Genomic DNA, 26,067 nt, shown 5'->3' on the forward strand with positions numbered 1-26,067 from the left:
AGAATAGATTAAAAAACATGAAAAGCATTTCGCGCTGGCTATTAATGAGCCTGCATGTGAAAGCTTGCAAAGACTTAGTTGTAGTGGAGAGTATGAATCCAGGTGGTGTCTATAGAGGTGGCAACGCCGTTCACTTTCACACCCATATGCACAGGCAGAGGGACAGCTGAAAATACACCACGTCCCCGTGCCGCCTTCCACCCCACAGGTCTCTGCACAGCGGTCAGAGAGAAAGCAAGGCCCACAGAAAAGGAGGGTGGGTGCTGTGAAGGCTTTACAGGTCACACCGGTGGCTGAGGCTTTGAGCATCCTCAGGAGACGTCAGAAAATTGCCTGTGGCTCGCAGAAGTCACAGCATGTCAGCGGCTGAGCTGACTCGAAATGTGCCCTCGCCTGATACCTACTGCTTATGAGATCTCCATTTCAGGGATTTATGTGGATCTAAACACGCCAGACAGCTACGTCAAATCTGGGCAATCTGGACCACAACCTGAACCATTACCGTCCAGTTTGCTGAGCTCCCCTCAACGACCCTCAGAGACGCTGCAGCACGTGGCCTATTTGGCAAACCCTCCTTACAACTCATTCCCTTTTGTACGTTCTTCCTCGTACCTGTAAGGTAGAGAAATGCCTTCACTTTCTTAGCAGGCAGGGAATAGAAGTGGGAGGAGATAAAACGATTTGGACAAGGGCATGGATTTGTGGTTGTGCGGAGAGCTGCCCCCAGGGCTCCCGAGACACATGGTGAGCGCCCACACCAGCATTACTTCTTATTGGCCTACAGAATACTGGGAAATGAAGATACCAAATGGAGATGGACTTCTTAATGTGGAGGAAGAAGTGGCTGATTGCAGAAGACAGTGTTAAAATAAAGCATCCGCAGAAGGAACTGTCCTTACCAACATCGCAGTGGTCCCCAGTCCAGCCGGCGTGGCAGATGCATTTCCCCGAGTGCTGGTCACAAACGCCATGGTGGCAGCTGCAGTTCTGCTCACAGCCCTCTCCATACCTCCCGTCCCCACACGCTGAAAGGAGATGGGGGAGACTGATGGGGGGCCGGTCTGGAAGGGCTTACCCTTCTGAAATATGGTGAGACACCTAAGCTGGTCCTAAAAACCCTCAGTGAGGGAGATTTGGAAGCCTCCTTTGGCAAAATTCTCTAGAAATACATTGTTTTCCTCTTGGAGGATTTATTTTTTTTCCCCCTCAAATTGAGTTCATTACCCATCTTCCCTCTCCCCAGAGAATAGCTTACTCCTCTCCTTTGCCCAGCAAGTTTCAAGCACCAGGCTACGTTCAGGTGCCAATACCATATCTCCCCACAGCCTTCCCACCTCTAACAACCCCAACTTTTTCAACCTCTCCACACACGGTGCCCTCCAGCCCTCTGCCCCTCCTCTCTCTTTCTGGGCTGTCTCAAACCAGACCCCACCAGAACTGAATTTCCTCACAGAGCGACTGAAACGAGGCGCTGGCGTGATGGCGAACATGATGAGACTCACCCAGCTCACAGGCTATCCCCGTCCAACCCTGGGGACACCGGCACTCGCCCGTCACGGGGTCACACATGGCCCGATTGTGGCAGATGCAGCGCTGCAGGCAGTTCGCACCGTACCATCCAGGAGGACAGGCTGCCAAGGGGAGGTGGGACAAAAGCCTTCTATTAAGAAGAGCAGGAGCAGGACACAGGTTAAACCACCACTTTTCTCAGCTTACACCCCCTCTCGCCCTGGTGATCGTGGAGACGTTGTGGGAGGTACAAAAGAGTGAAAATGGGGCCACGACTGATAAGGAATTTTACAGACAAGTGTAAAGCTCTTCTGGGAGCAAAATAGGTGATGAAGTGAATTAGCTATGACGCACCAAATGAGGTTTTCTGTTTGCACCTATGAAAAACTTGGTTCCTACCTGCTTTCTCAACGCCAAGGAGCCCAGGTATAGATTTCCCCATTTGCGGAATTTCTTTGTACAATCCTCTTAAAATCACAACTCCTTTTCAAATTGATCTTCCTACCCACAGCTGGCTGATGACATTTCACAGTTTACCTATTTTTAATTAAGCAAGTTTATGAATTCTCATCACAAACAGGTCCTATGGATAGAACCTATTTTTTTTTGGCAGAAAAAAATACAGGCCTCTGTCATGTGCCAGAGTGGCACCTTTTTAAGATGCTAACAGGAGCAAGTTAGCAGTCGCCAGGGCAGGTTTAGGCTAAACATTAGGAAAAACTTCTTCACCGAAAGGGTTGTCAGGCTCTGGAATGGGCTGCCCAGAGAGGTGGTCGAGTCCTCATCCCTGGAGGTATTTAAAAGAAGGATAGATGAGGTGCTTAGGGACAGGGTTTAGTGGTGGGATGGCAGGGCTAGGTTAACGGTTGGACTCAATGATCTCAAAGGTCTTTTCCAATCAAAGTGATTCTAAGTTCTCACTCTGCAATAGCACAGTTGCCAGAGAATGGCTCACCCAGCCTCGCACACTTATTCCGCCTCCTTACTTTCAAAGGGAAAACAGATCCCCAAATGTATCGTTAAAGTTAAAAAGAGTATGTTTGACAACGTCTTCATACTTGACAACAGCTTTTTTAACTTTGGTTTTGTATTTGAAGCCTTCGTGCAAACCAGAAAATTTTAGGTTGTGTCGAACACATCATCAAGAATGGTTTTGTACCTTCCTAACTTTATTCCTTCATGGAAAGAGCTCTTCAAACTAGGTTTTAAAGGGGGACTCACTTTATATATTCCTCCACCCTTTCCAGCTTTCATCCCCTTTCCCCAACCATCCTCTTGGTATGCTGAAGGGCAGCCGCTGCTTGCGTGGAGGTGCTGACTCCAAACCCCAGCTCACCCAGCAGCACCCCCAGCTCCGTGGCACTGCTTACAGAGCCAGGGACCTTGCGGGCAAAGCATGGAAAAAGGAGCCTTCTGCAATGGGGATGGACAGACTACTTCTAGCTGCTTGGGTGCAGGGGATTAGGAGGTGAAACGTAAGCCTCAACACGGCCTTTCTTTGCCAGCCTCTTTTCTTCAGGCTCCTCGGAGTTGGGCTTGTGTTTGAGTCACACATACTGGTCTAATTGCCAAGGGTGGAAGTCCCAATGCCTTTCACATGTTCTGGATTTAGCCTATGTCTGGAACAGCGTACGGTAATGACGAGGATCAGTCGGGCGCGCGGGACGGTAAAGCAGGCCATAGAAAAGAAACAGTTTTGTTTCAGTGTCATAAATGGGAGTTTTACGGACTTTTTCTCCCTTAATCAGACAGCCTTCAAAACCAGCTCTCCTTCCAGTTTATGACTCTGTTTCAGCCCCCTCTGCCCTGCGTACACCGAGCTCCCACACCCGGCATCACGGATTCACTTAATGGACCGAGCACGTTACTGTGTGGATACAAACCCAAAGACAACACAGGGCAATGAGCTGATAATTAAAATACCAACGAAGCCCCGGAGCAGAAGTTTTGTTTTTCCCTCTTATATTCCTCCAGCAGGGTGTTGAATTTCTGACTGTACCTTCTTGGCAGGTGGCTCCTTTCCACCCCGGGCTACAAAGGCACCTCCCAGTTACGTGATGACAGAGCGCGCCGTTGTGACAGTGACAAGCGTGGCTGCAGCCTGGCCCGTAGCTGTCCCCCTGGCAGGCTGCAAGGAGAGAAGTCCAAGAAACCCCATCAGGAAGCATCAAAGGAGGCATCGCACACAGAAAACCTGAGGCACAACCCAGCGCCAGGGAAATCAGTTTGAAATCAGCTTCCGACAACACACTTTGCACATCATAAGGGTGCCTAAGTCCGTATGTTAAGCATGCCTGACACTAAATAACCTGGTTTAACAATATGTATCATAGCATGTTCTGAAGAGGCTTTTATCGAAGGGCAGGATCGCTCAGGTGATGGATCAGCTGTCATCTCCTGCCCTGAAGAATGTCTTTGTGCTAAACTAATGGTCCAGCAGGACCGCCAGCCTGACAGCCCGGGTATTTATTTGCATCCTGGTAAAAGAACTGACAACTTCATTGTTTTCAGTGTTCATTTTTCACAGCTGGATGCTTTTGCTCACCCGGAGTCTCATTCTTTGGTCAGAGAGGGGTGATATTTTCAATGCATTCAGTTAAGCAGCTGGCTCCCAGGTGAAAACGTGGCCATCTTGCAAACGTACACTTGCTGCAGCTCTGTTTTCAGTGCTGCTGCCTACAAAAAATGGCAGTGAGGAAATTCCTATAGTCTCTGTTGCACTGGAGATTTGGATAGCTTTACGTGGTGGAAAACAGACAATACTGCTGCCCTGCTTTCTTCAGATATCACCCAAAAATTACCAAATGAGTTGAAGAAGTTGGATAGCCTCCTTGCACGGTTTCTCTGCCTGCCTTGCAGAGGCTCTTCTTCATCCCCTCAGCGCTGGAGAGGCAAAAAAGGCTCTGATCCCTGATCCAGACATGTCCTGCACTCACTGAATGTGACATCTCCCAGGATCAGACCCAAGCGATGACTTTTCAGCAGAGCCTTTGAGGGTGTCCGTGTGCAGAACAAGAAGCAGTGCTGCGGGAGGACACATCCCTAGGGACCAAGGGAGGAATGAAACCATCTTGACCTCAGGGGTGAACTTGGTTGACAGTACTTGACCCATTATCAGCCCTTTTCTTCCCATCTTGAGGACTTCCAGCTTCCCAATGCGGTTCTCACAGACACCATTTCTCCCAGGACTTTCCAGCAGTGTTCACTTTTGTCATCGCTTGGACCCCATCCACATTGAAACCACAAGAAAGTGCAGGAGCTCAGTCTCATCACAGTTAAAAGTTTGTTCTGCAAATGAGGCCTGGTTGCCAAGTTAAAGGTTCAGCCCATCCTACAGAGCTCTGGCTCAGTTTTGGGAGCAGAACTAAATATTTCCACACCACAGACCAGAACTATATCATAACCAAGCCAAAGGAAAAACCAGCTCATAACCAGGTCCCCTGACTGGTTACTAGTGGTTCGTGTGAGGTTTTTGGAGTATGCATGCAAAGCTCTTGTTATGCTTACTGAGAAGACAAAAGAGCTTTCCAGTGAAAATTCTGGTAAGAAAACAGAAATTTTTGGAGAAGAAAATTTTTATTATCCTACTGGGTGGATACAAACTTTTTTTTAGCTTCTCTGTAGGACAGTCCTGATTTTCAAAGTACTTTTCTGAAGAATAAGATAATAAGTGATATATTGAAGCTATTTTATGAAGTTCCACAACTGAATGTACAAATAACCATGGGACTTTTCTCCTGTCTTCAAGATGAGTGCAAAGGAAAGAAGTAATAGAAAGGTTTAAATTATTAGACTTCTCCCTGCTTCAAAATTTGCCGCCCGGCGCCTTTCCTCTGTAAGAGGAGGAATTATTCATTTGCAGTCTTTAAAATACCTTTTTGCATGCAGAGTAAGGAACACATGAAACTGGAGACCAAAACATTCAAACTGGACATCAACAGCCAGCAAAAGTGTTGGGGAGTGCAGGGAAATGATGGGCACTAAGGCTCAACAGGGTGCCCAAAAACTTTGATTTCCATGCAGCTCCCATGGACTGTTCTCCCCAAAATGAAGTTTCAGCTTTAAAAGAATGGGGAATTTGTAAATCCAAGTGCTCACACACTATGAAATGTCAAACCCCTGGTTATCAGCGCCCTTGAGCAGAGACTCTGGCAGAGCTGAGCTTTCCAAACTCATTTATTTTGCAAACCAGTGTGGTCTCTCTTTACCACAAGGAACTGCTTCTGTGAAGGTCCTGCTGAGCCCTAACAGCTCCAGAAAGAGGTGGGTTTAGTACTAATAGAATCAAGGCAAAATGCAGATGCTGAATTGTGCTCAGCTTCTACAGTCCATGGACAACATGAGTTTTGGGTTTTTTGGGTTTTTTTTGTTTGTTTGTTTGGGTTTTTTTGGGGTTTTTTTTGTGGTTTTGTTAGTTTGGTTTTGGAAACTGCAAAATTTGGATGAGTTTGTATACAGAAAGGAAGGTTACATCTCTGGCACAAAGAGATGCCAAATGTCAAGTCCTCACTTCTGTATCTCCAAGGCATCATGACGCTCAACCAAACAGTTTAGTTTATTTTAAATACTGGCAATACACCTTTCCTAAACCTCTTTCTTGGACACCTAAAATACCTTAGGCAGATGCTCAAAAAAACCACCCCAAAATAAAAAAAACCACCAAACACAACCTTAAGCTGAGGCAGAGCTCGCTTGGCAGATTTCATCCCAGATTAATATAATTCATTTACAAGCAATTGAAAAACACAGTCTTATAATGGAAAGTGTTAGGCAGCTTTCAACAAAAGGCATTACTGTCCGTATCACCCATAATTAGATAGCAGTGTATAAAATGCACTGCATGGCCGGCTTAAGATCAATTCAAATTCCATGATGTCAAAATTATTCCTCAATATCCTCCAGCACATTGCCTGCAATCTGATTACTTGCTGTCCTTCCAGCTGCTAGAGCTGGCAAGTCCCAGAAACTGGCAAGGGGAATATTAAACACCCAACAAGGATGGGGAGTGGTGAGCCGACGTCTCCGACCCGTGGTCGCCTTACTCCGAGCAGCTTTGGAGTGGCGTGGCCAAGGTCCAGCCTTAAAATCAAAATGAAGATTCGTCGTTTAGCCAAGAGAAAAGGAGGTTACCCCTTTGCACCGCTAACTGACCTTGCTCTTTTACTTACAGGCAAAGGAGACCTCGGAGGCTTTGTCATCTTCACCGGCATGAGGAATAAATCATCCCAGCATAAAGCTCTATTGGCTGTGGCTCAAGAGAATAAATAGGGTTTTTTCTCTAGGGGCACAGAAGGCCATTGACAAAGAGCTGCATTTCTTAATTGAATTTAATGAAATATGTAGGAACAAAGCTTCCCATCCCTAACGTAGTCTAAAGAGCGGGGAAGGGCCAAGGTGATGCATCGCTAACGCCGTGGCTTGGCTCAAGGGCAGTAAAAGTGGGCTGTGACCAAGAAGAAAACATCGTACTTGTTCAGCAGCACCTTTTCTGCTTTGTGGTGTGGCTGTAAGGCTCTGGCTCTGCATTTATTTCATGGTCACTCGTTAACCTACACATACAGGGGAGTATTACCACCACCACCACCACCTTCAAGCAGTGGGGGTCAGAAAGCCAAGTGTCCTATGGGGGACCACGAGGAGGCAAAAAGGACTGCAATGGTGGGATGTTTGCAGAAATATCTGAGAAGTGGAAAGATTCACCAGCATTGACCCTCCTGTAAACCAAAAGAGCACAGGATTTTGCAGGAGAAGCCCTTTCAGAAGACAGGCTGTGTTGCACAGTGGGGGGCAAACGAGGGAAAAATATTATGAAGAGCAAGCACAGCCCTCAAAGAGGGCTGATGGTGTACGGCTGGAGATCAGACTTGTTTCAACGCAAATATCATTTCTCTCTATTTTCTATTGCAGAAATCTGCCACCTATGGATTAAAGAAGCCTTACGACAGCGTTCACTAACAGTGAAAGTTGGCTCCCTAGGGAGCTGCTTTGGACCCCAGCTCTACAGCACAGTCTTACAGACGGCAGTCATGTTTTCAAAGGGAAGTATAGACCATGACATCATCCTAAAGAGAAACTAGAGAATCGAGAGGCTAAAGCCTGAAAATCTTAAAAAAACTGCCCCATTTTTGCTAAATTTTGCAAACAGACTCAGCAATCTCCATATGTAATATGTAACTAAAGACAATAATTTCATTTCCCATAAAATTTAGTGAACAATTTCTCAGAAGAGCCAATTTTATATATGCATACACATAAACATACAAAAAAACCTTATTAGCTTAAAGATGGTGGGATAATCCATACTTGTGAAAATCTACGAAGTTGACTTTTTTTTTTAAAAAACAAGTAACTTTTCTAAGAATTAGTCAAAAACCTATTTTGTCATGCTCAAATAACAAAATAGCCCCAGCTCTGATTTTTCCACTCTGCGTGTTTGTAATCTGTCACTTTATAATGATAATTAGATGAGAGACACCAGAAACAGAGATACAAGAGTTCATCTCTTAACGTTGCACAGAAATAAAAAGCAGAGATTTGTCATATGGTAGGAGGCAGCTCTGCTATTTAAAAATTGATGCTTATAATGTTTGACAAGTGCCAACAGCAGTTAAAGAAAAAAAAAAAAAGTTGATTATTTACACAGCTACCAAAAATTGTTCCCTTTTTTGGCATCTTTGGAAAAGAATGTGACCTATCTAAAATTGTACCCGGGTAGGTCATCCTACATTCCCAGAAGAAACCCATGTTAATGCAGAAAGAGTTTGTGAACAGGGGTGGTAAGCATAGCCCATACGTACGTTGCTCGCAGGTCGCTCCCAGCCAGCCGGGGAGGCAGCGGCACGTTCCCAGGACGTGGTCGCAGCCGGCAGCATTCTTGCACTTGCACACCTGGTGGCAGTCAAGCCCAAAGAATCCATCTGGACAAGCTGAAAATGCAAAACGTGCTTTTTTAGCCAAGTTCCCATTTCTTTTTTTGTATAAATTGTAGCTCAGATATCTGGAAACACAGGGCGCTGCTCATCTTTTCATGGGCGTTTTGTCACATTTCGCGCTCTGACTATGCTTAAGATCCAAAATTGCTTCAAGGGTTAAGCCTGAACAATTCTGCTACACACATCTCGGACAAAGATGACTCGTTTTACACAAGCAACAGATTTCTGCATAGAAAAACACAGTGGAGAATACATTCAACAGCCAACCAACAGGAGAGAGAACGGATCTGGATTCACACAGGCCAGTACTTGTGCTTCTGTAATGGCCAGAGGAAAAAAAGGAAACAATTCAACATCATGCGAGACTATGGGGCCATCCCTGATTATCTTCCTGTCTTTTAAAATGCAAAACTTATGCTCCCATTTACTTTCCTGACACCTCTCTAAAGACTTTTTAACAGTGAACATAAGCCGTAGTGTTGTAGTCTGGTGCTGAAATGAAAACCTGGCAAAGAGAACGAGTAGAGAAAACCAAGACAAATTAAATGTAGCAAGACAACCCCAGGGAGCTTAAGAAGCTCAGTACCTACATCGAGGACACGTAAGGAAGAACAGGCCCATGGATTCAATTTACATCTGTACCAGTGCTGACAGCTGCGAAAATAAGGCGTCGGTGGGCAACATCATACCCAAAACGCTGTCTTACAAGAACATGGAGGCTGCTATGCAGAGTTTAAAAAAAAATAAATTAAGAATTAGTTTGTTTAGGTAGCCTTAATTTAACCTCTCTGTCTGCATATATGTGCGTGTGTGTGTTTAGATCGTGTAAGTACATGTATAAGTATGTTATACTAAATGATAGTAAATCTGTAGATACACAATTGTATGTTGTTCTTTCCACAGAACCCCCAAATCAGTCTCAGAAGCGACGGTGCTCATTAAATGAACAGTTACTCAATAAAACTTAGCTCTTTGTCCTCCTTGTTCAATACAAACATATCTTAAAAACCCTATCCTCACACTTCTACCATGAAATCAGAATGACTGGCTTCCCAATAGAGTCTCATGATGATTACCGTCATACACACTACCCAACGACCTTCCGCACTGATTTCACAGCTCTCTACCAGGGCAGAATAACACCGTTATCCAATAACACCCTTATCTTCCACCGCTGGACTCTTCTGTCCCTTTTCTTGCCCTGACTCCTTGTCCCGGTCTACTCGTACTGCCTCTTCCACAAATGTAAATTCAGTCCTCTAACAGAAAGGCCTGTTGTCTGCTTTGGCTACAACGAGGGGGAAATTCAGTATCCATAGATACAGCCAACTTGGACCTTCGGCCAGCGACGGTGGTAGCGTAACACGCTGCCACATCTGCTTTGGCTTCTCTACTACTCCTGGAGCTCAGCGTGTGACTACGTATGATTGTTGGTCACCTACTCAAAACCAAGAGGCTGCTCTTCTCTTCATCCTGCCCAGACTGAAGCTTCTTCTTTGGCATATGAAAGATTTCAGGCTTACACCACTTTCCAGGTATGTGCTGTCTCAGAAAAACAGAAAAGTGCCCCATACAGATATAAAACTCTATCGCATCCATCAGCCTCTCAGTTGGTACTGGGGAGAGAGCTGTTATCAAGTCGTAAGGAAGAGACATCGGCATGAGGTTTCAATCTTTATCAAATCTTCAAATCCTTATTTATTACGCTTCAGTAGCGTGTATGGCACAGCATACAAGAAAGGACTTCTCCTACTTAACCCTAGGTGGCTTCAAAGGCTGACAAAGTTTTGCCTTGTTTAATGCAGGGACCGCAGAGCATTGTCAGCTCTTCCTAGATGTGCACAGTATTTATTTTCCCCTTTTATCCTATTAAAACAGAACTCTTGCTGGGCTATCCTATGATAATGATTAAGTGCTGGAACCCCAAGAGAGAAGCCCATTCAGTCCGTCCTGTGGTAGTGCTGGTTTAGGCAGCAGTTCAAATGCAAACTTTGAGGGCTGCACTTCACAAGGGCTCCACGTTGCTGTTATTAATGCATCAATTAATAAACACACTGTAGAAAAAGTCCAAGACTCCTGCTGCCTCCAATTTGTGGGCTAATTTTATGTTCCATTTTGGGATATTTGGTCAGATTAAGCAGTGAACTGGATTTTTCTTCTGTTGGCCTGATCCTGTAACCGGACACGTGCCTTGGGTCATGCAACACATAACAGAGCAGCGGGGAACGAAATTAAACAAAATTATGTTGCAGTGAAGACAATTGCAACCTTCAAAGGGGGAGCAGCAGATGCTCAGCACTTCACAGAATGAAATAAATTCCAACAATCGCCTTCTCAAGCGGGAGCAGAGCAAGCCACCGGTGCAGGGCAGGGTGACCCAGCTCGCTTGGCACGGTGTGCTTGTAAGAGAGCCGCGAGCCGGGACGGCGAGCGCAGGCGCACCTTAACGCCTTCTGGGTGTGCTGGCCGGACAGCTGGGCTGCCTGACATCAGGAGCCTACGGCCCGTGCTTCCCCACATCTCAGATGTTAACATTTGTTTTAAGAAAGCATGGATCTACTTAGCTATTTATCACAAGAAAGATGGGGTTTGGGTTTGGGGGTCGGGGTGGGGGAAGGTGTTGGGTTTTTTACTTGTCTGTTTAGCTGTAGGTACATTAAAACCGAAGCCCCGCAAGTAGGGGGTGATGACAGCAGGCATCTTTTCTGGAGAAAACACTACTGATCTTATCTATGCTTTAACAGGAGAGAAAAAGGACTTACAAAGCCACCTTTTGCTATGGTCACTACCTTTGCACAGTCCGGGAATGCAGAGGCATTAATTGCCGCTTGAGTTCGGGAACAGCCAGAACCCCAACACGCGCCTCAGGTACCTTCTCCCCAGGTGTATAACATTCTCCTCTCAGAGAGGAAGGATATCTAGAGGCATCGCTAGTAGCATCACTCTCAAGGAACCACCAAAAATGACTGCTTTTCCTTTGGTAATTCTAGACCTTGTGAAGAACCATACGGTGTTTCATCAAGTGTTCTAATTGTATCACTTGCTGCTTTCAAGAAAATGCAAAGGAAGCCTTTCCTAGGTTGTTCAGATGGCGCGCAAACATTTCTTAGTAGCTTATTTTGTTTTCAGGCTTATTTGCAAATGTTAGCTACTTTGCAGCTGGAACAGTTCTGCTCCTTTTGCAGCTCTTTTGAAAGTGTTACAGGATTCACGAGGTTCATTTTTCCAATGGCCCAAGCAGAGCTGAAAGATGCAGCAGGCACACACCACCTTCAGAAACGTCTGATTTTCTTTCAGAAAGTGGCTCGATAGCTTTATTCTTACCCGTTATTATGATATGTGATCATACCAGTACTGGAGAGGCAGCAGTATGATTGAATGATACCAGGTGGAGATGAAGAAAGCTGATCGCAGCTGACTCAGAGCAGAACTGAGATGCTGATGGACAGACAGAAGTATTTGCAAGGGTGTGAGGGCTCTTGGCCGCATCCTGTGGCTGAGGGCGCAGTGGTCCAGTCAACTCCTGAATAATTCACAGCAAGGTCTCATGAAATGGCAACCTGGAGCAACAGTATCTCCTGCTACTCGTTAGCCTGGAAAGTGTCCTGTGCTGGTGGATGCTGATGTGGCTTTGGTTGTCATTTGTATTACTGACAGGCACTATAAGTAGGCACATACCAATTTGCACTGAGTATTGCAAATGTCTCCTGATCCACCACGCTGTCCTCGCTCTTCATACTCTTTTGAGAGAATGCTGGATCACCTACAAGGCCTTGGGTCATACCTCCAAAATACTAGATTCTGGCAAATTGAAAGGTTTGCCTTGATTCAGTTAAAACAGAAATATGACTGAAGCATCAGCCCTGCCTCAAACACCACGGCACACTCAAGCACTATGGTGGTTCCCTCGTCAAGGGATGAACACTGATTACTCATCAAGACACTGCAGCATGTTAGCTGGTAACACAAATGCTTGAAATGACAAATACAAGCTCGCTTGACCATAGTGCCATAAATCTTCCAAGAGCTTTCTACAGTTGCTACCGTGCATCCACAGAGGCAGAGTAAGCTGGATAAATCTGGTTAACTTCACCATGAAGAGATACACTGTAAAAGCCCAATGCTGAGAATTAGCCAGGGCTAACATTAACAACGCTAATAAATAATAAGAGATTATGGAAATCTGTGGCAAATAAAGAACTTAGAAATGGCCACTGAAGTGATGTTTTGCAACAGGGACTGGCATGTAAACCTATGAAGCCCTAATTCACACCGAAGGTAGCAAATTAATGAAGAAGAACAGCAGTACTTTGCTCCCACCTGAAAAAAGAAAAGCATTCCCAAAAAAATCCAAAGGCAAGTTTTGTCACTTGTGCAAATTCAGCTTGAAACTGGATCCCATGCTGTCACAATGCAAAATACCAGAAGCAACGACTGCAGGCTCAAAGACACTCATTGTGCAGGGCTGATATTAATTATTAATATTAATCAATATTAGATGTTGTAAGGTGCTGTCTTCTCCTAGGACTCTGAACTTAGAAGGCTGCAAAAGCTTCAGTTTCTATGTTTTTGTGATGATGGAAAAGTCCTTCCCAGACCTGGGATGAAGCAACAGCAGTATGTGAGATGCCCAAGGCAACCCAGCTCCCGCAGGTCTCAATCTCTACGTTCTTGTCCGCAAGGCGCAGAGCTTGGCTGACGTGGGTGGATTGCCAAGAGGACAGCAAAAAGCACATCCTCGCCAGAAGGGAACCCTGCCAGTCTCTGAGTCACTAAAAACAGAAGTGCTACAGCTCCTCAGAGAAAAGGTGCCAAGAAGGTTCTACCAAGGGCAAACCACCCACACATTTTCCTTCATCTTTCGGAACCAGCCAAACCATTCTGGTTGAAGCTTTCTACATGAAATGGTAACACAGGTCAGCTCAGAGCAAATGCTCTGCCTGCTTGAGAGAACACATGTAGAAAACAGAGTCTTAGGAACAGTAAGTGCTAAATTCTACTCTCGCCTCCACAATCTTCTTTCAGGAATTCAAAAAGATAAATATGTCCAACATGACTGATTTGGAAGCTGAGACTTGTATTTTTTTTTTCCAATAGATGTCACCCAGGCTTCTCCATATTCCTCACACCTCCTTTGGTGAAGGATATTTAGCCTCTTTGTCCCCATTTTGATTCCTGCCGGAACGAACAGATTTACACCATGACACAGATAACTGTATGGCCTTTCCAATAAGAACATAATAATTAAAAAAAAAAAAGAATAGACTTATGAAAACAGAGTTCAACTAAATAATTTCAAAACGGGACATAGTGGAGGTACCACAAGTTATGAGGCACGCTTTGCAGCAGAGAGCGCGGTGCTTTGCTCATTTACTGGTAAGCTGTGGAGCACCTCCCTTCCCATCAGAGGGCAGTGGCTGCCTGCAAGTGCTGCCTCTTCCCTCCATCGTAGCTGTAACGCTACCCTCAGAAACGTGCTGATAAAGCCGCTTTCTAAGCAAAATAATTGTTACTTTGGTTTAATGATCATCATTTGTAGAATCTTCAATCATTCACACTTAAATAACTTTCATAATGTCTGACTGACTACGTGCTGTTTCTGTTGTATTCAAGACTGCACTTCCTATGATCTGCACAACGATGCAGTGTGACAGCAACCCTCCTTAGACCATGCCCCAGACTGACTCACAATAACGTACCTAAGGAATCCAGTTCTCCTTTCCAACACTTAGCCAAATGATCAGGTAATAGAAAATGATCTGTTGGATTTAATAAAGTTGAAAGTCTATCTGTTGTTAAAGAATTCCTTTGGGAAGATGCACAGAGCTACGTTTTTCCTCCAAAATGTTTCAGAGATGCAGTGGGAGCAAGCAAGTGTAAGGCAGGACAAACGTCTTTCTGCTCAGCGTTACTGAAACCAGGACAACTAGTAAGACTCATGAAGAGTCTTCATAAAGATGTGATATAGCAGGGGTCTTCAGCACATATCTAATTTCAACCACATAAAAACATGCGCCCAACGCTAGGCACATGGCAAAATGCTTTGCTGAGTTAGGATGGAAGTGCACATTTCAGTATCGTCTTCCAATTAAGTTCAATGGTTTATTTAGATCAGGAGCCTCCCTTCTCACAAGGGGTCACATGGAGAGGACAAGGGGGAATGGGCACAAGTTGCTCTTGGGGAGATTCCGACTGGACATAAGAGGGAAAGTTTTCACAATGAGAAGAGTCAACAATGGGAATAATCTCCCCAAGGAAGTGGTTGACTCTGCCACATGGGACACTTTTAAGATTCAGCTGGACAGGGTGCTGGGCCATCTTGTGTAGACTGTGCTCTTGCCTAGAAAGGTTGGACCAGATGATGTTTGAGGTCCCTTCCAACCTAGGATTCTAGGATTCTATGAATTGTAAAACCATCTCTCTGGTGATCTGGGAAAAAAAAACCCATCTGCATAAACCCGAAAGGGACCAGAGGGAGCAGCAGTACCTCTTTCACAAAACGTTCCTGTCCAGCCCGCCGCGCAAGTACAGGCTCCACTCACGTGGTCGCAGGCAGCTCCGTTCTGGCACTGGCAGCTGTGCTCACAGCTCGGGCCAAAGCTTCCCTCGGGGCATCCTGTAGCGGAGGAATCAAAACCAGATGATGGGTTAATTCTGGAGCAAATCAGGGATAAACAGGGAAATTTTAGATACATGGGAATTCTTACTATTCACAAAAGAAGAATCAAGGCATAACAGTAATGCCCTAAAACTGATGCAATTAAGTATTCGCCTTGGGGTCCAGGTAAGTTGGGCTACTTTTATTAAGGTCTATTTTAGAGAAATGCCAGGGTGTTGAAAGACTAATTTCTGCACACAGAACTAATATCATCCGATAGTTGCAAAGCCTGTGACTTCACGGGTTCTGCTTGATGACACTTTGCATGCCGGTCTGGAATTGCTTATGTGCACATCTCCTCTGGGACTTCATCAGCCAGGATGGGGAAAGCTCCCAGCTTCTGTGCCTCCTTTTGAGGGCCTTTCCTCTGTTTTCCTGCAAATCCTCCTTCCCTAGAAAGCTGGAGAAAATATGAAATGTGGCGGCTTCCTTAGGAAAGCTCCAAACTGAAAGCCGCGTGCTTCATTTTCAGGCTCTGCTTTGAAAAATTCAAGTGAAAACATTGCATCTGAGGGACAGATTAACAATTACATTTCCACAGTGCCTAATGTAGAGTTTTAAAAGATTGGCGTGGTACTCTCTATGGGAAGAAAGAAAGCAACACTTGAGAACAAAAAATAATTTCTTTGAGGATTATAGGAAAAATCAATTAAGAATAGGGCCAGTTGCCTAATCCACATTAGATATTTTAGACAGGCTGAAATGGAGAGATCTACTTGGCTAAACACAGTATTACAAGGCCTCCACTCATGTTTGAGGGTCTTGTGAACTCCCCTCTAAATGAGTTACATAGATTATTGCCAGAGCTTTTTTAAAAGTGTAGGATTTTAGCATTTACATCAACAAAGTGTTTTCCAGGCGATCTGGAAAGAATCACAAGGAACAAAAACCAACAAGGCTCCTCAGATAACTGCGTCTGGAATAAAGTGGTGGGTTTGGTGCTGCCTATTCGGTGCCGTAGATGGGCAGCAAGAGGAGCTGGTATGAATTCGGTCATTCCTGCAGCTTAGTGACCCTCTACTAACTGAAGCCAACCCCTAGAGCTCTTACAGAGGCTATAGGTTGGGATGGGAGACAGAAGGATAGCAAGGCACGTTAAGAATGTCTTTACTCTCAATCACAGGACGTTGTTTAAATGTGGAGTCGTTTAAATGGATGAGTTGTGCTTACAGGTGGAATTCAGTCCCAAGGTTGAATCAGTGCAAAATCCCATTTGCGTCGCCTCCTATTCCCCAAGCTGCAGATCATCGTGCATCATGTCTCCTACACTAGTTTCACAAGTAGATACATGGAAGTGTACTTGCGTCGTAAAAGCTTGATCCTGCTCAGTGCTTACTTTTCACTTGAAATTTCAGTCGGAGGCCAGAGAATCTATGCAAGGAAAATAGCATTCCAGTGCAGTAATAGGTAGGGGGCTCTCAGCTGAGCTTTCTTCAAACCTACAGCGTTTAGCCTGGAGCTGAGGCTTTCAAGGTGATGGCAACGGGTCAGTACACTTTACAAATGACTTCGCAGTCCACATCACAGGGAATCCGCCCTCTGAGCGAGCAGGTACAGGCTGCAGCAATGCCCGCTGAGATACATCCAACCCACCGGAGAACCTGAGCTGCCTGCAAAGCCACCAAGGGACAGAGCCCGACCTGCAGCGAGAGGCTAGAGGTGCTCAGGAGCAGAGGAGCTCTCCAGGGAAAGTAAAGCTCTCACCTCCAAGGCAGCATAAAATGTTTAAGGGAAGAATTATGGCTTTTGTAATCTTGTGCACGCAAGATTACGATGCACACACACACTTTTTTTTATACGTATATTTACACACACACATATATATACACACACACAAACTAACTGAAGTGGGGTAAAAAGCAGGCTGAATAAAACAGAAAACCCACAGACAGAACATTAGGGGTTGCCAGATGTTGTGTCGGTGGCAATGATTTCACCAATTACCTTGCCAGAGAAGATGACAACCAGCTATTTGGCTACTTTCTGTCTGCAGAGATGCGGTTTTGAGAGAGGTCAAGAACGAAAGAGAAGTGGACCTGGCAGCTCTTTCTCTGGGAGCTGGTCTTCCCACTAAACTGTCCTTCCATTCCCTCTGTGCCAACAGTAACAAGAGCCGTAAGATCAGCTTTCCATGGTTTTTGTCTTAGGTCACCGTTCCGGATTGTTTTCACATTTCTGTGTGACACCAGCAGTTAAACGCTGAGATGTTAAATGCTCACTACTGAGACTCTGGAAGCTACCTCTGTGCTACTGTAAGATTGTTAAGCTAATAGATAAAATATTTATTTAACAACATCAATATAATCAATAATCATGATCATCATCGCAGCTTAACTGCGCAACTTATTGACACAGGATGAAGTGGATACCAAATGTTTGCATGGAATCAAAAAGGAAATAGGCACATTAATTGGAAAAAAAAAATCAAGTTACATTAAATATAGAGATATTGCTTCTGTCTCAAGAATCTCCTGAATGACAAATTGATGAAACATATCAGGAACTATCTATATGCCTGTTTTTATCCTCTTAAGGCATCTGCTATTGAACTCTGTTAGAGACAGATTAGTGGAGATCATGGGCGCCTCTGGTAAGACCATTGCGCATTTTGGTTCTTAATAGAGGACCCTAAATCTTCCTGATTTTGCTTCTGTTATGTACATGTGAAGCAATTCTATATGCCTGGCCTTAAAAAAGATTTATGAAGAAAAATTGTGGACCTAAAACTGGATAAATAAAACCAATATGGAAACTTCTATGCCACAAGCCAAATACACATGAATCCTGTCACTCACACGAGGTCTTAACATTAGAAATAGCTGTTGAGTCCAAAACAAGTCTGAAAATAACTTCTCTGGAATCCAAATTAGGGAAACTACGTAACCCTGATGGAACCCGAGAGCCGTGCAACGTGCTGGGCAAACCGGAGGCGGTACAGCCTGGAGGTCTTCCTGGAGGGAATTATCAGGAAAAACAATTTCTGGTTTTGCAAATTCCCCGTGTTGACAAAGTGGCAACTTACTCCATTCGCAGTGTTTCCCAGTGAATCCCGGCTCACAGAAGCAAGAGCCGGTGACCGGATCGCAGCTGCCGTCGCTGTTATTGCAGACACAGGTGTTTTCACAGCGCTGTCCCCAACGGCCACTACCGCAGGCTGCAATGCAAAACGGTATTTACATTGAGAACCACCTCTGAGCTTGCCTAACGGATTATTTTACATCTAAATGAGAGTACAGAAAAGATGCAAAATGGCCCCTTAAGATACAGAAGCTCTGGACTAAACTCTCAGCTGCAGGATGGGGCAATCCATGGAAATAAATACAATTTCTGCTGATTTATTTCAGCTGAAAGTAAGCAGATATTATGCCATCCACATAAAACTAATCATTCACAGTCAATCCCTATCAATCAATCCACAGTCACAAATGTGTAATTTCATGGAAATAAAACATCAGCTATTGACTCACTTAGCAAAAATCTGCATAACCAGAATAGATAACGGGTAGGACAAGACAGATTTAACGAGCATCCTCCGTATTTTCCTCAAAACACGGGGAAATGCAACATGGACAAAGACGGTCAAATCTCACAGACTTTGTTAAAGTGACTTACTGCTTTCATTCTAAAAATCACATAACAGCAACATGATTACGACAACGTACCACAGCATCTCCTTCCTTTCTTGTAAGGATAAAGACGAAAGTGCCAATTAGGGCAACAGAAACCTGGGTTTGGAGTTGGGCATCTGTTTCATGCCTGGTTGGCATTAGTTGAAGAGCTGCAAAACAACTTTTCTCAAATCTTTTCCTGAATAGAAATAAAAGCTTTTCTTTGCCATGGTCTCTTAATTCTTTAGACAGCCTAGGGAGTTATGGAAAGCTATCTAAATGGCGCTACACGTTACCAATCGGTTTGATTTTTAAAATACACATACTGGTGGAAATTTCAAACTTTCCCCGAGTTTTCTTCAGTACCGAGCCTGAGAAGCCAGGTCCAAAACTTCCTGGCAATTATATGATTTTCTGTGTCTACAATCAAGTTTAGAACGAGGTTTGTATTCTGTTGGCTTTTTGCAAGAGGGATCATAACGAATCAAGCAGAAAAGACGGGAAACAGAAAAGGAAAGAATCAAGCAGGATGGCTTAACATTTATATGGTGCCATCCAAAAAGGGCAAATTTGTACTCTTACACGGCCATCCATATGGAGAGGGATGCTAAAGTCAACAGAAGTATGGTCTGCTCTTCCAGAGAACAGAATTTCTCCTAGCATTTATATTCACGAGTTAAGGAGTGACCTTAAGCCACACGACTCTACTTGCCACTCACTTGTTGAATAAATCTCCCCTAAACAAAATGAAAAATTGAGAATTAATCTTAAAACTAATCTGCGCTGAAAATGAAAAACAAAACTGTCTGTCAGTCAAAATGCTGACAGGACAGATGGTATTGGGCAAAGGGATCCATAGTGTTGAAATAAGAGCTTATATCAATACTTTGCACTTCACCAGCCATCTATTTCAATACTTTGAACCTAGATAATTAAGGATTATAGCCACCCAGGCTGTGCAAAACCGTAAACACACAATTTCAGAAGCAATAAGATTAGTAAAAGTATATTGAAAACCTGTAATAGACTACGAACAAACAGAGCTGGTTCTTACACCTGCAGTTAAGTCCCTGGGAGGTACCACGGGCCCTGTGGAACGAATACGCGTTTGACTTACGGTGTTTGCAGTTGTGGCCAGTCCAGCCGGGGGGACACGCGCACTCTCCGGTGACGTGGTGACACTGAGCACCGCTGCTACAGCTGCACAACAGCAGGCAATTTTGTCCATAGTAACCACTGGGGCAGGCTGAAAACAGATGAACAGACTGGAATTTCACCCAGATAATAACTCAGGCACAGGCTGATCTTTGCAAACAAGACAGCAACAGCTTGCCCCCTGAAACATGTATTAGCTGAATCCAGAAATCAAAACTGCAAAATAAAAGAATCATCTGCAATTTGTATACTGGGTGTCTGGGGCCGAGTCCTGTAAAATGGGGAACAGCTTGAGTGACTTCTTGGGTACTTGTCCTACACATCAGGATCAATCAGTGGAAAAATACAAGAGTGCTGAGCAAACCTTCATCAAAAGCGATTTTGTGACTAAGAAGGAGAAAAAAATATGCCACCAGTGAGGCCTTGCACGAAGCACTGCTGTCCCTGAGAGCCTGTCTACCCCAGCACGACAGCCATAGCCAAGCAGCCTTCAATACCCACAGGCTGGGTAAGGAGTCATGCCCCAGTAGCACAGACCAGTTGCTTGAGCGTATTCTTATGGTCTCCCTGATCTGCAGGGACAGCACTGAGACTACTCCTTCGTCGTCACTACTCAGCCCTGAGTGAGCTACATCAAGGAGCATGGCTGCAAACATAACCCAAGAGTGACCCCAGAGGGGCCATCGGTCGGCACCTCGTGCCAAGTGACCAGGATTACAATGCAAGTATTGCGGCTGTTAGATGTATATCTAAGTATACATTGCTATAAATAAGGTCTAATGATAACATCGATCTGGGATGCAGTTTAGCTTGTCATCTGCATTTATCTGTAATCTCCCTCCAGTAAATAATGTCAAATCCAACCTGAGGAATTCCTCGAGCTGAAGGGTACTTTATCTTGGGGATCAGCATGTCTAATGCAACAAGCATCTCATGGAACAGCAAGAAGCTAGAAATCAAACCACAACCTGAATTTTCAGACTGACTTTCTTTTCACGGGGAAGGCTGATGTGAGGACTTACACGCAGAGCAGGACACCCCGGTGTAGCCAGGGGGACAGTCGCAGGTTCCAGTTTCTCTGTTGCACTGTCCCCCATTGGCACAGGGCTCACAGGAGAACTGGCAGTCTGGTCCCCACCGGCCAGCCGGGCAATCTAGGAAAAAAAGCACATGAGATGTCCCCAGTGCTATTTTCTGTTTCAAGGCAGTTATAGATTTCTGCCATTACCTTGGAGAATTTAAAAATACTCTTAAAACTCAGCTGGATAAAGCACTGTTATATTATCTCTACAGACCCAGAGCACTGCCACAGCAAACCGGCTGAAGAGTCAACACGCCGCTGAACTGCAGCATGTGAGAACACATCTAAAGAGAGACCCAAAGGCTCTCTTCCAACTTCCATCAGGGTGTGTTTGTTCATTGGTTTGGTTTCTGATTGTCCTGGTTTCGGCTGGGATAGAGTTAATTTTCTTCCTAGTAGCTGGCATGGTGCTGTGGTTTGGATTTAGGATGAGAAGAATGTTGCTAACACCCTGATGGTTCAGTTGGTGCTGAGCAGGGCTTACACCAGGCAAGGGCTTTGCAGCTTCCTCTGCTCTGCCAAGGGCACAAGAAGCTGGGAGGGGACATGGCCAGGACAGCTGACCCCAACTGTCCAAAGGGATACCCCACACTGTATGATGTCATACTCAATATGTAAACTGGGGGAGGAAGGAGGAAGGGTGAAGATGTTTGGAGTGATGGCATTTGTCTCCCTGATTCACCGTTACACGTGATGGAGCCCTGCTTTCCTGGGGATGGCCAAGCACCCACCTGCTGATGGGAAGTAGGGAATTAATTCCTTGTTTTGCTTTGCTTGAGTGCATGGCTTTTGCTTTCCCTATTGAACTGTCTTTATCTCAACCCATGGGTTTTCTCACTTTTACCCTTCCGATTCTCTCCCCCGTCCCACCAGGGGGAGCGAGTGAGCGGACGTGTAGGGGTCAGTTGCTGGCTGGGGTTAAACCACGACACCAATACAGTAATGTCAGGATTATTTGGACATATCTGAAAAATTAATTATTGCACTCAGCAAAGGAAATCTCCAGAGGATGGTAACCTGCAGACAGATGCAGGAGGGGAGGGCTGCTGTTGTATTTTTGCTGGGCTGAGTAGGGGTCAGGGTGGTCATACAGCCCAGAGGGGCTGGATGTGAAGTGGAGCCCAGGTCTCCATGCAGCTCCACCTCTTCCACCAGGTTCCTGCTCTGTGAAGCGGTGAGCCACAACCCAGGTCCATGCAGGGCAGATGCTCCTCGGGTGTGCGATAGCCAGAGCTCTGCAAGTGCCAGATGGGCATCCCGTGGCCCCTGGTAGTTCAGGGTCCCTGAGACTTTCTTTGTCCCTTTAGTTAATTACCCACAATTACCCTTTCTAATTCCTTCCTCCGTTCCAGCTCCTCACCTGCTGGTTCCACAATAGCTGTCTTTGGCCAAGGTCCCTCAACAGTTCCTGAGGCACGTTGTGTGCAGAAAGCAGCATGGTCCCAAGCTCTGCTCTGGGACTCAGAGCTGCTGCAACGCACCAGTATCTCTGCCCAACTTGTATAAACCCCGCCCAGCATACAAATGGCTATTATTAATTGGAGCAGAGAGACAGGTCAGGGTAACTGCATCATGCTCCCTCCTCTACAAGCAATCCCATGTGGTGGATGTCGTACGTTCTGCACTTGGCCATTAGCCATCCTGCAAACGAAGCCTATTGCATTGCAGCAGTTTTGGAAGAAAACAGAGTAATTCCCCTTCTTATTGTGTCTGTCAAAGCAAGACACTCACTACTCCAGCCCAACCATGAACACACCTTGCTCACATGTAGGGCCAGTCTTCCCAGCTGGACAAATACACCGCCCTGTCTTCACATCACACGGTGCTTCTCCACAGCTGCACCGCTGCTGGCAGTCCACCCCGAAGCTCCCAGGCTGACAAGCTGGTCAACAGAAACCCAAAGACACGGTTAGGATAAGGCAGCATTTTGAAGACACTGGGAGGCACCGCCAGCAGCAATTTTAAACTGAGCTGTGCTGGTACCAAGTGATCTACGTCAGCATCAGCGTCTCAGCAACCGGTGGTCTGTAATGAACTGCAACAGAGCTCTAGAAAATCTGTGCCTGAAGGTTTAAAAGGAACTACAGCTACCTGGACAAACGTTAGTTCTAGTAACTGGCCTCAGCCTTGTGCCTCGACCTTGCAAGCTGAGTGACCCAGCAGTTGCCAGGCTCCAAATACCAGTTTGGCTTCAGTGGGGAACTGCCAACCCTTACCACCAACAAATGTACCTTTTATTTGCAACTTCTGTATCTGAACATAAGCTTACTGAGTAAGCTTTCCCATTCAAAGTGTACCTCCCAGGGAAACAGGCAGTGAGTACCTACATAAATGGCATTTTTCTCCATGAAACCCAGGTGGACATGGATGCTTGCAGACTCCCGTCTCATGGTCACACAAAACATCAGCAGGACAGTCGCACCTCAGTGTGCAACCAGCCCCATAAAAACCAGGCGTGCACTCTGGAAAATGCAAGCAGACACAGAGCACGTATAAGAAAAAGGAAGAGTTAGGAAAACTGAACAGAAGTCAGAAAATAATTTGGCGGAAATTTGCAGAAAATCTATTTTAACGTACATTTTAGAGGTGCTGATAATGAAGCGTAAATACTTATTAAACATTTGGATGGACATTTCAAAGAGGTTACCGCTTAAACACAACACAGAAACAGGCTGGCAGAATACTTAAGGACATATTCAATTACAGCCATTACAGAATTGCTCTTCTTATCTGTCGGCACCTTCTGCTGCTCTCTGCCTTGGTGCAAAGCCTGTGCGGGGCGAGGGATGCTCTCCCCCAGAACTGAGCACATCACCAAGAACGCTGAAGATATTTAATACCCTCACTATTATTCTCCACCAAACCCCACAGAAGCAGTGTCATAAATCCAACACGTTCCTGCCTGCCCAGAGAGGAATCTGAAGGGAGAATCTTTATTGCGTTACTCCATTACTGTCTGGAGAGGGCTACTGAGACATGCAAACATGAATGTGGAATACAATTCTCTTTGAACTACCCCCAGAAACTACAAAGAATAACTTGAATTCAAAGACCTGCAAATCTGAAGGAAAAGCAGCATTACTGAAACCCTTTACAAATAACCCTGCTGCCACAAAACCCAGGCTTTGCCACTTATTTACTGCCTGTGCGGAAAAAGGAAAGAATAAAAGTGAAAACTCCCACAATCTTTGTTATTTAGGGTTGTATTAGAATTCGGTTTCTAGATTTCTGTTGTTGTTTGATCAGGCTAAAACTCCTGCATTCTTAAGCTGTATTCCCCTTGATGTCCCTGTAAGCCCTGGGATAGCAGGCACTCAGGGTGTTTGCTGTATGAAAAACCACAGACACAATAATTAGTAAAATATGAATATATTAGTAGCAGCAGCAGCCGATCAAAGCAGATGGGAGAAAGAATGAGAAATAATGCTAGGACAAAGGAATAAGTAGACAGGGGGAATCTGGCTCCCTGTTATACCTTTCTGACACTTCTTGCCGTGATAACCAGGCTTGCAGGTGCAAGTCCCGTTCCTCGCGCTGCATTCCAGCGTGTGCTCTTTCACGCACTGACACTCCTCCGAGCAGCCGGCTCCGAAGGCCCACCTGGGACAGGCTGCAGTCAGATGAAAAAGAATCATTAGCTCTGTAATTATGCATGAGTTATTTGAAATCGCACGCTGCTGCAGAATGCAACCGCTCTGCAAAAAGCAAATCGTTCATTTTACCTTCAGCAAACGCATCCACGTTCCTATGACAGTGCCTATTAACGTGTGGGTGTGTAAAATACAGTTTACATGATTCCTTTATTAAGTAATTCATTTCATTTCAAGCAGTATGTGGTGAATGCAAGAACCAGAAACGTTTCAAAGCAAACTTAGTTAAGTTTCTGAATGAAAAAATATTTGGATACGCTCCAAGATAAAAGCTTTCATGAAAAAAAAAAATCATAACTATTTTTCAATCTTGTATAGATTTTACGAACAAAACCTGTAAGTGCAAAGAAACTCAGCCATCTCTTTTGTAACGTTTTTGTTTTCACAGAATCCCAGCATGGCAGGAATTGGAAGGGCCCTCTGGAGCTCACCCAGTCCAACCCCCCTGTTAAACCAGGCTCACCCAGAGCAGGGGGCACAGGACAGCGTCCAGGCGGGGGTTGAATATCTCCAGAGAAGGAGACTCCACAGCCCGCCCTGGGCAGCCTGGGCCAGGGCTTGGTCTCCCTCAAAGTCAAGAAGTTCTTCCTCACATTCAACTGGAACCTCTTCTGCTTCAGTTTGTGCCCATTGCCCCTTGTCCTGGCGCTGGGCACCACTGAGAAGAGTCTGGCTTCGTCCTCATGACACCCACCCTTCAGATATTTGTACGTGTTGATAAGATCCCCTCTCAGTCTTCTCTTCTTCAGGCTAAGTCAGTTTTGATTCTTTTTATTCCCATTTAACATTTCGCCCTCATCCTGCCCCTCAGCTCCCACTCCAGCCATACTGACAGCCACTAAGTAGCTCCAACCAGACTTTAATCTCACCAACGACTCTAAGGTCTACCCCAACCCAACCCTACCTATAGTCCTCACCTTTGTGCATCAGTAAATCTCAGTCCTTATGGCATTAGATTGGATTAGATTAATTGCTAGAGGAAAAGATTAATGAAGCTTCTGGGGCTTCCGAGCACGCATCAAAAGCCACGTCCTCCTGCTACTCCCAGCTCACAGATGAGCCCAAAGCCTCAGTCATTTCGTATATGATGTGGAATCTTTTAAAAACCATTATGTTGTGCATGTGTTAAGTAAACAGATCCAAAAAATCATGGGGACTTACTAAGATGGCAGAAGCGCCCGTAGAGCCCGGGGTCACACAGGCAGGCTCCATAGAGTCTGTGGCAATAGCCACTGTTGGCACAGTTGCACGGTTTGTTGCAATTCTTCCCAAAGAGGCCTTTCGGGCAACCTTTGGAGTGCACAAAACACAGCAAAGCATCAGCTGCTAAGTGTTAAAACACGAACACCGAATCAGCTCTCTTTCAGTCGGCACTAGAGGAAAGACCACGCTGACCTGGGACTCTGGTTTTTCTCCCCTTCTGTCTTGCTTCTTATTTTAAACAGAAGTCACCGCAAGACCAGCCGTGGGCCTA

The 26,067-nt window shown here is 45.3% G+C and overlaps 1 protein-coding gene across 1 annotated transcript in view; it reads right to left on the bottom strand.

The window, feature by feature from the left end:
• The window catches only part of LOC104132492 (multiple epidermal growth factor-like domains protein 6), a 230,410-nt gene that overhangs the window by 16,182 nt on the left and 188,161 nt on the right, over nucleotides 1-26,067 (bottom strand). Inside the window, exons 17-28 of the mRNA XM_035901187.1 lie at nucleotides 25,755-25,883; nucleotides 24,419-24,553; nucleotides 23,271-23,405; nucleotides 22,700-22,825; nucleotides 20,885-21,016; nucleotides 19,825-19,953; nucleotides 18,122-18,253; nucleotides 14,929-15,057; nucleotides 8,307-8,435; nucleotides 3,509-3,637; nucleotides 1,503-1,631; nucleotides 900-1,025 (exon numbers count right to left, since the gene is read on the bottom strand). Coding sequence (XP_035757080.1) covers nucleotides 900-1,025; nucleotides 1,503-1,631; nucleotides 3,509-3,637; nucleotides 8,307-8,435; nucleotides 14,929-15,057; nucleotides 18,122-18,253; nucleotides 19,825-19,953; nucleotides 20,885-21,016; nucleotides 22,700-22,825; nucleotides 23,271-23,405; nucleotides 24,419-24,553; nucleotides 25,755-25,883 — 1,560 coding nt within the window. The remainder of the gene's footprint in view (nucleotides 1-899; nucleotides 1,026-1,502; nucleotides 1,632-3,508; nucleotides 3,638-8,306; nucleotides 8,436-14,928; nucleotides 15,058-18,121; nucleotides 18,254-19,824; nucleotides 19,954-20,884; nucleotides 21,017-22,699; nucleotides 22,826-23,270; nucleotides 23,406-24,418; nucleotides 24,554-25,754; nucleotides 25,884-26,067) is intronic.

The sequence above is a fragment of the Egretta garzetta genome, unplaced genomic scaffold (assembly GCF_000687185.1).
Source record: "Egretta garzetta isolate BGI_Z169 unplaced genomic scaffold, ASM68718v1 scaffold638, whole genome shotgun sequence".
NCBI lineage: Eukaryota > Metazoa > Chordata > Aves > Pelecaniformes > Ardeidae > Egretta > Egretta garzetta.